This window comes from Bos indicus, chromosome 1 (genome assembly GCF_029378745.1).
Source record: "Bos indicus isolate NIAB-ARS_2022 breed Sahiwal x Tharparkar chromosome 1, NIAB-ARS_B.indTharparkar_mat_pri_1.0, whole genome shotgun sequence".
NCBI classification, from domain to species: domain Eukaryota; kingdom Metazoa; phylum Chordata; class Mammalia; order Artiodactyla; family Bovidae; genus Bos; species Bos indicus.
Window position 1 is genome coordinate 68,783,263 of NC_091760.1, and position 14,332 is coordinate 68,797,594.

The window sequence follows — 14,332 nt, forward strand, 5'->3', positions numbered from 1 at the left end:
TTTGGAAGGAATGATGCTAAAGCCGAAACTCCAGTACTTTGGCCACCTCATGCGAAGAGTTGACTCATTGGAAAAGACTGTGATGCTGGGAGGGATTGGGGGTGGGAGGAGAAGGGGACAACAGAGGATGAGATGGCTGGATGGCATCACTGACTTGATGGACGTGAGTCTGAGTGAACTCCGGGAGTTGGTGATGGACAGGGAGGCCTGGCGTGCTGTGATTCATGGGGTCGCAAAGAGTCGGACACGACTGAGCGACTGAACTGAACTGAACTGAACTGAACCAATTGGGAGGGTGGGGAAGGGCACTCTAGGGGTGGAGAGTAAGTGGTACAACTATTGGGTGTAAGATAGGCTACCAAGATGTACTATACAACATGGCAAAAATAGCCAATATCTTGAAATGACTATAAGCATAGTATAACATTTAAAAATTGTATAAATTAAAAAAAAATTTTTTTAATGGGGACAAAGCTACTTTGCCATGAGGACAAAAGGACCAAGATCACATGCCTGACACCAATAAGGCAATGACAAATGCTGGTTCCCTTCCGGTGCACTCTGTGCCCATTCCTAATCAATAGGGAAGATAAAATGCCTTCCTTGTTAGCCCTTTCTCACAAAGGTGATAGCAGAACAAAGTATCCATGTTGCATCTGTGTGGGTGAGCAGGGCTGGGCAAGCGATGCTAGAGGGAGGAAGGAGGAAAGGGCTCAGGGCTGGAGAGCCAGGAGTTGACCGGAAGGGCCTGTGGGCAGCGCTGAGGAACCTCATCGCAGACTCGAGGATGTTAAGCAGGGAAGTGACAGGCAGACCTGTAAGGCTGTAAGGACGAAGTGGGAGGACCGAAGTCTGGAAGCAAGAAATCAGTTTCCAAACCACTGCAAACCTCATCTTAATCGCCTCTAAATTCCTATAGTACAAACTATTTAATTGTACTATTTCATGCATTTAATTATACTGTCATATCCTACTGTTTTATACACACAAGTTTTTCTTAAGAACCTGTGGTTAAAACTTACTCATACTTCTGAGCACAGGGAATTCCCTGACGGTCCAGTGGTTGGGACTGGGAGCTTTTACTGCCTCGGCCTGGGTTTAATCGCTGGTTGGGGAACTAAAATTCTGTAAGCTGAGCCCCGCCCCCCCCCTTCCCCCCAAAAAGATTTTTGAGGACAGAAAGCACACTAGATGCTTCCTTCAGATTTCTCTAAGTGGTTGAGCGCTTCTGAGTTAGAAGTGAACTGGGAAGAAGTTAATGGGGGAAGGATACCACTGTTGGTTAAAGTGGAAACTGAGGAGTTATTCACGTTGTCATGGATCAAGTCTTCTCTGGCCCCTTCCTCCACCTTCCATGATGAGGCCAGGCCAGCCCTTTATTGTGAAGCCCCTTCAGTGAACACTGAGCCCCTCAGTCTGGACTGAAACCTCATTTGGGCTGTACTTCAGAGGCACTCAAATATCAGCTCATTTGATTCACAGCACAGCCAGGGCCTATCAACATGTTTGCTTTGTCTGATAAGAATGAATTCCAGGGCAAAAGGGGATAAATCTCCAGTAATTCCAGCATTTTCTCCTACCATCTCACTCCTTTCATACTTGGCTCTGTGTGGGGGAGGCAGTCTGCTGGCACTTGGGCTGCCCTCATGGGCAGCAGAACAGGAGGGGGCATTTCAGTGAGCTGCTGGCATGTGTGGGCGCCTGGCTACCTGTCCACGGAGGCTGCCTGCACCCTGGGCCCAGTAACACCCCGCAGGCAGCGGCACACCACACCCTACTTGCGTCTGCACTGTTGGCCCTCCTATGCCCATGGGTGGACAACAGATCCCCACACCTGAGTTTCATCTACCTTTTTAGTCCCCTAAGCAAACCGCTCTCCTTGACCATTGTCCCACTCAGTCCCAGGAAAGCCTTCTCACGGGAAGAGGCCCGTGATGGCGTTAGAAGTGGGCTCAGGGCCCTCTGGTAGAGAATTTCAGAGTTCTGGGTGCTCAGAACGTGAGTGTTGGCGTGGTTCCACTGGGTGCATCCCTTGGGCAGACAAGAGGCCCTGCTCTTACGTGACGGTGTGTTCAGATGACGAAACAGGTTTCTACAATGTGGGTTCAGGTTGTCTAAATGTGGTACTGATGAGCTATGGATCCAAAGTTGAATGAGTTCTGGGAAAATACAATCTTCTTAAGCTGGCAGAGCCAAAACAGAAAGAGGAGGGGGTAGGTAGCTTTGGCCTAAGCAGTAGACCCTGATCAAATAGTAGTTTTCTATAATGACATTAAATCATCACTTAACACCATATGGTTGACTTCCTCTTAATAAGCCTTAGACCCTGTTGGTTTAAGCCAGATGGCCATAGCCAAGGAGGAGCAAATCTCTCTGGGATGCTTTATCTGCGCAGCACATTCAACTCAAGTACTTCCCTCACTGTTGGTAGATTTGGTAAGGGTCTGAAAGGGTTTTTTGGTTCTTCTCTGTGCTGTGTCTTCTCCCCTATTTATTCCCATCATTTAAAGAGACAGTATCTCCATGTACATCTCGTTAGGTGTTTATCAGTTAGGAACACTTTCTGTAAAATTTCCGGTGTGAATGACCATAGTCAAAGATCCTATCTGGGAAACTCCCTAAGCCTTAGGACTTTTGTGTCTTAGCTGCTGGTCTTTATGCTCCCTCCACTGCTGTGCCCTCCACCACCATGCACATTGCCCATGCCCACACTGACCAACCCTTTGTATTCTGGCTTGTTCCCTCATAGTTTCAATATGACTGCCTGAGCTCCAGGCATCAAATCAGCAGTTAAGATAGGAAGCAAGGGTGAGGTGGAATATGAGAGAACCAGTGATTTGTTTTAATCAGAAAAGCGAGAGTTTTCCCAAAAATATACAAGCAGACTTCAGCCAAATGTGTCACTGAGCCACTCTAAGCTGCAAAGGCAAACTGTGCAATGGCTTCTGGAACAGAAAAGCAAAGGGCGAAGGGGGCTGGTTGTGGGTCACATGTTGGCCCAAAGCATCTGCCACAAAGTGGAAAAAGCCTAAAGGATATGACGAGGTGGCCCCATTTGGTGCTCGGTCTTTTAAAACAGAAAATTCCTGCTCGTGTCACTCAGACTCTACCTTTCCCTTCTCTGAGGCTGCCAGATCAGGTGCATTCACTGCGCAACCGCATTTTGGTATCGAAACAACCACTTCCTCATTCTGGAGTCATTTGACATGGCTCTACCTTGATGCAAGGCATTCCTTTGTGTCCTCTGCTACAGTGATAATACACACTCACAACACGCTAGTTTATAAAGCACTTTCTGTGAAAGACCTTCCCTCTGTATTTTTCTCTGGAAGTTCTCAGATGAAGCCCAGACACTCCGCCGAACATCTCTCTGGAATCTTCTTCCTTCTGTGTCCACTATGCACCAGCATGCTGTCATGGTGGTGTTCTGGGTTAATTCCAGGGAGTTGATGAGTGGTAACGGAGCTCCACAGGCTGACTTCTAAGAAACACTTTCACTTTGACCTACAGCCCACATGTAACATACAAAGTCAACTATTTTCTCAATATAAGCAAAATAAAATGCTCACCTAGAGAATGCTCTGCTTTAAGAATACTGCAATCAGCATCATGAATGTATGAAATGCCATTGAATTGTTTAAGATAGTCAAATTTACATATTTGAATGTTACCTCATTTAAAAAAATACTGTTACTACTATACTTTTTGACTTTATGAACTGCTTTTACCATTTTCTTCCTCAATTTGTTTTCTTTTCACATCCCTACAGGCCAGAAAATATAGAAACAACTAGTTGTATCTTCTCAGATAAGGTAATCAAGGTCCAGAGAAGGTCTGACCTGCCAACTTGAGGGTAACTGAGCAACAGAGAACTCCAATGTGTGGACTCCTGGGTCAGTGTTCATTCTACAAAGGTTCCAATCAAACAGCCCAAAGGCTCAGCTCCTTCATGACCTCCACAGTCAGCAAATGAAACAACACCTCTCCATCTACAGAAGCTAAGATGGATCAATTTCGCTAAGCCATTTTTTTCAAAAGTTCACTTTTAATTTTTTAAGTGTAAATCCAGTGTTCTATAACATATTCAAAAAGCTGTGCAACCATGTTGTTTAGTTGCTCAGTTGTGTCCAACTCTTTGTGACCCCATGGACTATATAGTCCATGGAATTCTCCAGGCCAGAATGCTGGAGTGCGTAACCTTTCCTTCTCTAGGGGATCTTCCTAATCCAGGGATCGACCTCAGGTCTCCCTCATTACAGGTGGATTTTTTACCAGCTGAGTCACAAGGGAAGCCCACTATCTCCCAGAGTTTTCTCAAACTCATGTCCATGGAGTTGATAATGCCATCCAAACATGTGCAGCCATATGCAACCATGTGCAACCATGACCAGTACCTAATTTCAGAACATTTTCACCATCCCCAAAAGAAACTCTGCACCCTTCAACAGTCACTCCCCACTCCTCCTCCCTAGCCATCAGCAACCACTCATCTACTTTCTGTTGTCATACGTTTGTCTTTTCTGGACATTTCAGATACATGAATCATCCAATATGTGGTCTTCTGTGTCTGGCTTCTTTCATTTAGCATGCTCATTTTCAGTGTTCATCATGTTGTATCATATATTAAAACTTTACTCATGTTTCTAAATCCCCAGAGACTTTTCCTGTTGTTTCTTTCCTTCCAATTATGGGAATGGGAGTATGGGGGACCACAGTCAGAGCAACAGAAAAGAGCATTCATCCTGATAGACCTCAGAGAGAAGAGCAGACCCCTCAGCGGCATCACCAACATTCCCCTTCTTTAAGTAAAAGACACAATATGACAAGGAACATCAGATCTACCAGCAAACAGTTAACTAGACAGGCCTGTATAGATAACATAACATACCTCTGAATACTCTACCTATGACCACACAGCCAAAAGACAAGGCCCAGCAACATCCAGGACCCCTTCCATCCACAGACTTAACTTGTAGGCTCAAAGTGCAACCTGTGAGTTCATCATCTCAACTGTCTTTTGCTCAAAGCCTTCCAGCTTCTAAAGCATTTCTTGGGGGAAGACTGCCTGTGTTAAATCCAGGACAAATATTATTTGCAAACCTCCTAACTTCCATGTGCATCTCCAAGTCAAGCTGATGATCTGACTTCCTGATGGCTTGAGCCAGCAGCTTACTAACGGTCTGTCCAGCTGGGCATAACCTCAATGTTCTTACTGATAGTCTTCCCATCTTCTTCTCCTTTCTAGTACAAGGTGGACAAGGAAATATCATTGTCTGTTTGCAGAGGAAGAAATGGATGCCCAGTAAGGGCAAGAGACCAATACTTATTAGCAAAAGGTGACAGAACTGAAACGAGGAGTATGATCTCCTACCCCCACTGCTTTGGATGTACCAGATTGATACACAAGAGGTTGTTAGCCAAATACTCCTTCCAGGTAGGAAGTAAGAGAAAAGTGAGAGTTCATTTTCCACTGTCCAGATTTGAGGGCACATCTTTAAACTGATGGTTCAGATGTTAAAGAATTCACTGCAATGCAGGAGACCCAGGTTTGATTTTGGGTGGGGAAGAGCCCCTGGAAAAAGGAATAGAAACCCACTCCAGTATTCTTGGCTGGAAAATTCCATGGACAGAGGAGCCTGGCTGGCTACAGTCCATGGGGTCACAAAGATTCAGACACAACTGAGAGACTAACACATACACTTAAGCCCAAGTTGTACACTTCCTGCCATCACACCGCCCTTCTCCTATAATCAGGTGCATGAACCAGAGCATGACTTGCATAAATAGCAAAACATCTCGATGTCCCTCCCCAGCCCCCAATTCTCCAACACAACCCAAAGTCAACTATAAACAGAAGAAATAGGGCCAATGGACTTGTATTCATTTTATATGAGGGTCCAAAGGAAAGCAGGCTTTCTGCCAGGTCAGCCTGCTGAGAAGGCTGGAACAGAAGCAACCGCCCAGCCCACTTCCACTTCCCCACCCCCCTACCCACCCAAGCACCCCCACCTCCACCGCCCCACTCCCCGCCCGAGCCACCCACACAGCCTCACTGCTTACCCTCCCTTCAAACTTGGCGGTGGCTCCTTCCTTGATGCAGAGGTTCCGAGGGGGCAAAGTGAAAGCAGGGGCCTCAGTCAGGGGCATGGAGCTGACTCTCGAGTGATCCACAGTGAGGGAAGTTTTGGAAACGTGTGTCTGGGCGGCCAGCTTCACATCCCCCATGGTCTGCAAACAAGAAGGAAGATCTGGTCAGACAAAGTACAGCCCGTCCTCCCTATAGGCGGCCGGGTACCCAGGGCGCTGGTTGGGTTCTACAGGGAGACTCACTAGGTCAGGGTCTACCTGGAGCTCCTCTCTGGGAACCAGAGGCTCTATCCTCAACTCGTGAAGCTGTAGGAGTAAGGCCCAGCCCACCCCAGACAGCAGCTTCCAGGGCCGTGTCCTGGGCTCCCCCAAATCCTATGGAGAACTTTCAGGAGAGGGGCAGCTGGGGCAGGAACAGAAAAACCAGATGGTTCTCAGTGCTCTTACAATGGGTATCTAAAATCAGTGCCGAATAGTATTCAATCTTCAGAATCAGTATTCACGTTAGGCACTCTTGGTAGGAAGTAAAGCTGCTTTTGCCTGAACTGTGAGGGCTCTTAGGCTAAAGAAAAATGGGATCCATACTCCCAGGAAGGAGAGAGTTTGAGGTTAATACGGCAAGGAGTCTGGGTGAGGTGAGGCAAGAGTGTGGGGCTGAAAGCAGGGAAGGAAGCAAGGCTGGGGAGGACATCCCATTTCTGCGGACCAGACTGCGAAAAAGCCTCAAAGGCCACAGGACATCAGAGAAGGGGGCATTTTAAGGTTATCCAGGCTCACTCCTCCACTTATGAGCAAAGCCCAGAGGAGCTAAGTCACTCGCCCAAAGAGACAAAGCACAATGATGGCATCACTGACAAGAAAACCTGGTCCAGGGCCTCGCTGTTTGTGGGGGCTGGCAGGTCAGTTGGAACAAAGGGACTTCCTTCGGGTTAGTTCTAGAAATGGAATCATTAACAGGTGTGAACCAGTTTTTGGTTGCAAACTTCAGAAATGGACTCTGGGTCTCATAAAAGGAGAAGGGATATGTTGGAAAGATGGGGAGTGGGAAAGCTGTCGAAGTCCACAGGAAGGCTGGAGCAGCACGCTGGGAAAACAGGCAGCAGTGGAGAGAAACCAGGTCGTCAGAGCCCAGCCAAGGTTGCTGGACACCCGTGCCACCCCCTGGAGTGTGTCCCAAGTATCCTTGTTCCAGATTCTAAACCAGGTGGGTGCCTCACCGGGCTGGGATGGTTCCATTCTGGGGACCCACACTGGGGACCGTGTGTCCAGTCTTACTCAGCATGGAATCCACATACCTGACCTATCAGAGGACTGCAATTTAACAAATAACTGCTAAACTAAAGAGTATTTCTAGTTTTTATTTTTCTGTTCACTTTCTTGGGATCTTTAGTCACAGGCTTAAGTCCCATGCCAAATGGGACAAACTGACAGAGATGAACAGTAGTGTCTGGGCATATAATTAGTTTTAAATTTAATAACATCTAACAAAAATAAAAGAGAGATGTATTTTGAAGTACAAGTTAAAATAACAAAGACCTAGGTTTGTTTGTAATGGGTACATCCCCTGCTTGATAAACCTAGCTTTCTCTTTCACTGATGAGGTATCAGCTTTGCAAACAAAATCCTTTCAAAATGATAAGACTCACAGGTTCACTGCAGTAAGTAACAACAAAAAAAACCCCCAAATTTATGTAGCATTTACTATATACCAGGAACTATTCTAAGCACTTGATAAACAATAGTTCATTTCTCCTTACAATACTAGGAGACAGAGAATCTCATCACCCCCATTTTATAGATTAGAAATGGAGGCCCAGTGAGATTAAGAAATTTGCTTAGGGCCAGGTGGCGCTAGTGGTAAAGAACCTGCCGGCCAGTGCAGGAGACGCAGGATATGTGGTTTCAGTCTCTGGGTTGAGAAGATCCTCTGCAGTAGGAAATGGCAACCCACTCCAGTGTGCTTGCCTGGAGAATCCCATGGACAGAGAAGCCTAGAGGGCTATATAGTCCATGGGGTCACGAAGAGTCGGACACAACTGAAGCAACTTAGCACGCACCCATGGCATTTAGCAGGGGGCAGAATTGGCATTTGATCCCAGGTGTGTGGCACTTATTCTTAACCACTGGGTCCTCTTGCCTCCTGTAAGCAGTCAGAGTTGGCTGGTGGGAAGGGTGTTTGAGGTTGAGGTAATAAAGGAAAAAGCGGAGATCTCTTACCACACACACATAGACCTGAGACTTTCTGTGTGTCATAGCACACCATCGACAACATTAAAAGGGGAATGATGATCTGGGATACAATGCTTTCAAGGAGAATAAAGGACTGGGACGTCCCTGGTAGTCCAGGGGTTAAGAATCTGCCTTGCAATGCAGGGGAGATAGGTTCATCACTGCTTGGGGAACTAAGATCCCACATACTGCAGAGCAACTGAGCCAGCGCCCCACAACTCCCGAGCCCGTGTGTCACAGCTGCTGAAGCCAGTGTGCTCTGGCGTTCCCGTGCTGCGACTACTGAGCCCGCTCACCGCAACTAGAGAGCCTGTGGCGCCGCACAAAAGACCCTGAATGAGGCAACCAAGATCCCATGTGCTGCCACTAAGACCCAACACAGTCAGATAAACAAGTGACAAAGCACCCCAGGATTTAAAAACAACAAACAACAACAAAAAAGAATGAAGGATTAGGATACTTTATATATAAGAAAACAGCTGACATAATGAGCAAGCCATCACTTGGACAGTTCACAGGAGATAAATGACCACAACACAAATGGACGCTGTCTAGCCTCAATCAGAATCCAAGAGTGCAAATTAAGAAGAAGTCATTGTTTTTAGAAAATAACCAAACTGACATTTAAAAAGAAAGATAACAAATACTAGTGAGACCATGGATACCACTCATATCCTTTGGAGGAGTATAAATGGATGCAATCTTTCTAGAAAGCAATTTGGAAAAAAGATTCTGAAAAAAATAGTCCATTTCTTTCCCCAATAATCCTACATTCAGAAATGTGTTTTTGAGAACAAATCAGAGATATAGTTCCAAATTTACATAAAAGAATGTTTACCACATTATTTATAGGAAAATACATAGAAAAATAATCAAGTTAAACAGAAATAGAAAAAAACAGTTAAATACCCGACAGTGAGAATTGGTTAACTATATCAGGCATTTATATGAGTATATATTTACAAGGAAAATAATAATAGGAATTGATTGACATAGAAATTTTAAGCCAAAAATTAGTTTCATAATGGAAAACTTCAAACGGGAAAATAGAAAGAATGGTAAAAAGTGAGTACCTTGAATACCTATTGCTGGATTCAACAGTTACTATTTTGCCATATTTATATCATTGTGTTTGTGTATGTGTTTGCAGAACCATTTCCAAGTAATCATGATATAATTTTAATGGCAAGAATCAGGATATAGTCATTCACTCATTTAAAATATATTTATTAAACATCTGCTGTGTAACAAGGGATACAGCAGTGCACAATTATACGTGTGTGTGATGAGTGGGGTAACATGGGGTAGAGGAGGAATGGGGTTCTTACATCCTGCAGGGCCTGCCAGGACCATGCCCCAGAGGGGCCCTTCTCCATCTACCCTCCTCCACTGCCTCTGAAGTGAGAGGGCAGACACACTGGGCTGCCAGCACAGCGGTGATCAGGTCGAGTAAGGGCAGGTGTCACAGGGGTCATGCCCAGCCACAAATCCAGGGCACTGATACATTTCAGCTGTGGCCTGGGCAAGGTACTTCAACTCTCCTGGCCTTAGTGTCCCTTTTTGTAAAATGGGAATGATAATAACTTTACAAGGTTGAGGGGAGGATTTGAATGAGAGTGTATGTAAAACACTCAGGGCAGCATAAGAGGCACTTAGTAAATGCTAGCTGTCAACATCATCATCCAGCTCCCAAAGGGAAAGCAAGTCTCCCACCCTGTAGGATAGATCCTTTCCACCAAGGACAGCAAGCCCAGGTCAGCCTGATTGTCCTCAGAGCAAGGGTATCTGCATGCGGTTATTGTATAACAGCAGTGGGAAGCAGCTGGCAGACCATGAGAAGGTGGGTAGGAGGGACTGGGGGCCCTGGCAGCCCCCGCACACTGTTCTATTTGTCCCAGCAATGAAGAGGCAGGGTGCGGGCATCCAACATCATGCTGGGCCCTAATCTCGCTCAATCCCTGGTCCTACAAGGCAGTTCTGATTATTCTCCTTTCACAAATGAGGACACCAGGGCTCAGAAAGTCAACTCCAAGTAATCCAAGGTCACAGAGCTAAGAAGTGGAAACCAAACTGAATTCTGATCGCAGCCATACCCTGTGGGCTTCCTGGAGGGCCCCAGACTCAGAGGAGGCATTTCCTGCTTTCCCCAGTAATGGGGAGATGCGATAGGCAGAGGCTTGGATCTGCACAAAGGAAGTGGGAGGGGGAGTGTAACACTCCCTTCTGCTCTCAGTTCTGGCTTTGGAAGACACAAGACTCTTCCTCTCTACTTTCAGGGGAGCTGGAAACTAAGAGTAGTGACATCAGGCTCAGAATCCTCTCTATTAATCCTCTTGATTCTGACCTTCTGAGGTCTCTTGAAGGTCTTGGATGCTATCAGCCAAAGGAATATGCTCAGCCTCAAACACAGAACACAGAAGTAAGTCATCTATCCCCGGCCAGGTGGGAAAGTCTGGCTTCAGGTTAGAACAGGCAAGTCAGTGCAGCAAGTGCATTGTGAGGAGTGAGGGTGGGTGAGCAGGCTGGTTACTAACCAGAGCCCACTCCCAAGCTGGGTTAGGTACACCAAGCAGCTCTGCTCAGCCTATCGCTCCACCCCCTGCCATCAGCCACATAAACAGATCCTGTCCACAGTGCCAGTGAACGATTACTGACATATTTGGAATGCTCGATCAGAATAATAATAATAGTAACAATAATAATACAAAACACCCTTGTTCCCTTCTAATCCCTCATCCAGCCCAGGGACCACATTCCAATCAAGAGCACCAGCGGGGCTGGGTGGTTTCTGCAGTAATTTCTCTACCAACAGAGCAGTGCTCAGTGACTAGAATTGAATACACCTAGCTAGGGGGTTCCATTCAACACGAGTTAAATGCAGATCAAAGGAATAGAAGAAGAGAAAAAAAAAAAGGAGAGGGGATCAGAAGAGCAGTGGTCTGAGAGCTGGAAGCCACACCCTGCCACACACACGCAAGGCATGGGCCAAAGCTCACCTCCAAATAGGGTTTTCATAAGTAGCAGAGTTTTTTCATCATTCAAAACAGCACTACATTAATTTGACTTTATTTTGATCAAAAGCACTTCAAATTCTCTCTTGAACCCAGAAAGGAACCCTTTCAACTATGGAACGACGGCCAAAAGAGAGGGCAAAAAGACTGAGGCACAAAGACTCAGACGTTTTAAATCAAGAATCCTGTTATACAGCAGAAGTTTAGAGAAACCAGCTGCCCCCTCCCCACCCAAAGTACACACATTTCAAATGCTCATTGTCCTTAAGCTCCTGATCTGGCAGCAAGGCATCTGGAAATACAATACCTTCCCCACAGGGAAGGGCTCCCAGCAGGCTCTGTACTGGAAGCCGGGCAGTCGGCTATGAACCCACGGAGCCACGGGCACACAGCAGACACAGCAAACCACCCAGGTGCAAATGCCCCCAGCAATGACAGCTCGCTCTCTCCACCTTAATCCTCTCTCTTCAGAGCCCTCAAATCCCGACAAATGCCCTAATCGCTCTTAATCCTGGAACGAGCTGCTCCTCGGCTGTGGGCTGAGCCCGCTGACTTGCCATTACCCACGGGAGCAGGCAGTGGGACAGGGCCACAAGCCAGACAATGGACGCGCCTTACCGTGGCCTCTCCCTGGGCAGCTCTCCCAGGAGTCGGGATACGCGTGGGCAGCCACTTCACCACTGAGGTACCGCCGAGATGCCTGTCCAAGGTCTGTCCAAGAAGGAGGACAGTGAGGGAGAGCCAGGGCTGCTGCAGAACCCAGGGCCAGGCTGAAAAGTTAAGGGGCGTTTGGCTGACTGCTCGCAGATGTTGCAACTTGCCTTGCCCTGGGCAGCCAATTTCACTCGGTCAGAGAGATCTGTTGTTTCAATCCGCCCAGCTGGGGTGACCTTTGAAACCCCTGGCTGCCAGCTGCAGAGGCTCTGAGTGGAGTCCCGGGGAAACCAAGAGTGGAAGCTCACAGGTTTTGACTTGTTCAGAGCTGCACGTTCCAATCCGAGTGTAGAGCAAACGGAGGACGCTGTCAAGCCAAGAGCTGAATCCTTGGCAAGGCTGGACCCACCCCTAACTCCACATCTGGCCTGGAATACAACCCAGCTCTAGAAACATCTGGTCTAGGATGACTACCCAAGGCTGGTGGGACCCTTGCCTCCTGAGACCCAGCTCCCTCCTCCCTGAATTGAAGAAGCCTGGTTTATGATCCCTGGAGTGGGAGCAAGCCCAGAGAGCAGATGGACAGGGGACTCCTGTGTTGCAACCATCTTAAGGAATCTGGGCTGAGATTTGACCCACACTCCACAGATTGTGTTCATGTTGAGAAGATCTAGCAGTGCTGGTCCCGACCCCTGGAGAGCTTCAGAACTGGTCCCTAGTGCATACTTCTAAAGCACGGTAGCAAGGTGATGTCCAGACCAGTCCCTCTGCTCTGGAGGAGAGAATGTATTTCCATAGTTCTAAAGGAATCTCTCATCCTATACAATTCACACCTTGGGACAGACTGCAGATGTCCAAATCAGAAATAAGGATTTGGAATTAGAGGAACCAATCATTGGGATCACACAGAGTCGGACATGACTGAAACAGCTTAGCATGCACACAAGCTGTTCTGCTGGCTCACGTCTGATTCCTGAGTAACTGGTCTTCTCCTAACACCTAGCTGACTCCTTAGCCTCTTGCTCAGCAGTTCTCAAATGTTTTGGTCTCAGGGCCCTTCATGCTCCTAAAATTATTGAAGACCCCAAAGAGCTTATATGTGTGAATTGCTGCTATCAATAGTAACTGTATTACATATTTACTGTACTATTAGTAAAGAAATACTAATTCATTCAAAAACATTAATAATGATCTCATTATATTAACATAGATAATAATTTTTAAAGAAAAATATATTTTTTAAAATAAAACCAAGAAAAAGTTTAGTAAGAAGAGTTGTTCATTTTTGAAAATTCCTTTCATTTGTATTTAATTTCTATTTCTTTAATAGAAGACAGATTTTTATGTCTGCTTCTGTATCCAGCTAGTTACAACATCACACTATTTGCAACCACTGGAAAATGTCACTTGAGACATAAAGAGAGTGAAAGAAGCAAATGACATTTTATTACAAAAAACCTTTGGGCCTCCTGGGCCCGTGAAAGAACCTCATGGGCCCCCAAAGTCTGCATGGCCCACTTTGAGAACTGTTGCTGTAGCCTCCCCTGTACCAACTCCGCCATCACTATCTCCTCTTCTGTCCTCTGAAAAGCACACAAGTGAAAAGGGAAAAGAGGTTTTATAGGAGTATTGGTGTGTGGCTTTGAGGGGAAGATGGGAGAGAAGGTGAATCAATACTTAATTCTATCCCATCTTTTTTTCCCAAGGAGAAAGGCTAAACACATGTGGACCAGAGAGATTTGAAGACAGAGACAGATGAAGGTAACACCTTCAGGTTAACTGAATTCTTGGTTAAGACTGAATATGCACCCCAGACTCTGGAAGACCTTAGACTTTGCACATGCCAGTTATTCAAGTATTTTATGGATAATAAAGGAAAAAATTGAATTAAAAAAAAAAAAAAACTTGCTACTCACCACTGAGGAACAGAGGTGAATCAAGATCTAGGTCTCCTAGACAGAGGTCTCTTGGAAGGCAACAGGGCTGGAAAGTTATTTTGAACTGGACAGAACCAAGGATGGTAATTTGGACAAAATCGTGGAAGGTGTATCTATCATGCACATCACAGTTGGCCCCTATGTAGTCATGTGGTTATTTGATGAACATTTGTCTCCCCCACTGGAACACAAGCTCCTGCAACGGGTCATGGGTTCTGTGTGTTGCATTCATTATTGTATCCCTAATGCCTAGAATACAGATGAGCACACAGTAAGCTCTCAATAAGTGCTTGTGAAATACATGAATAAATTGAAAGTTGGGCTAAAAAAAAGCACTTAAAAACCATCACTTCCAAACTAAGGCGCTACTTAATTTTGTTGTGGAGCGCACATGTGAGTGTGAGAGAAAGGATG

At 46.2% G+C, this 14,332-nt stretch overlaps 1 protein-coding gene across 4 annotated transcripts in view; it reads right to left on the minus strand.

The window, feature by feature from the left end:
• Nucleotides 1-14,332, minus strand: part of MYLK (myosin light chain kinase) — a 279,384-nt gene that overhangs the window by 184,716 nt on the left and 80,336 nt on the right. For 2 of the 4 annotated variants that reach the window (XM_070788721.1, XM_070788719.1), the window contains exon 2: nt 6,061-6,228. In XM_070788721.1, coding sequence (XP_070644822.1) covers nt 6,061-6,225 — 165 coding nt within the window. In that variant the 5' untranslated portion in view covers nt 6,226-6,228. Of the gene's footprint in view, nt 1-6,060; nt 6,229-11,945; nt 12,102-14,332 lie in introns of those variants that run through there. The other 2 variants (XM_070788723.1, XM_070788718.1) reach the window with 2 other exon arrangements.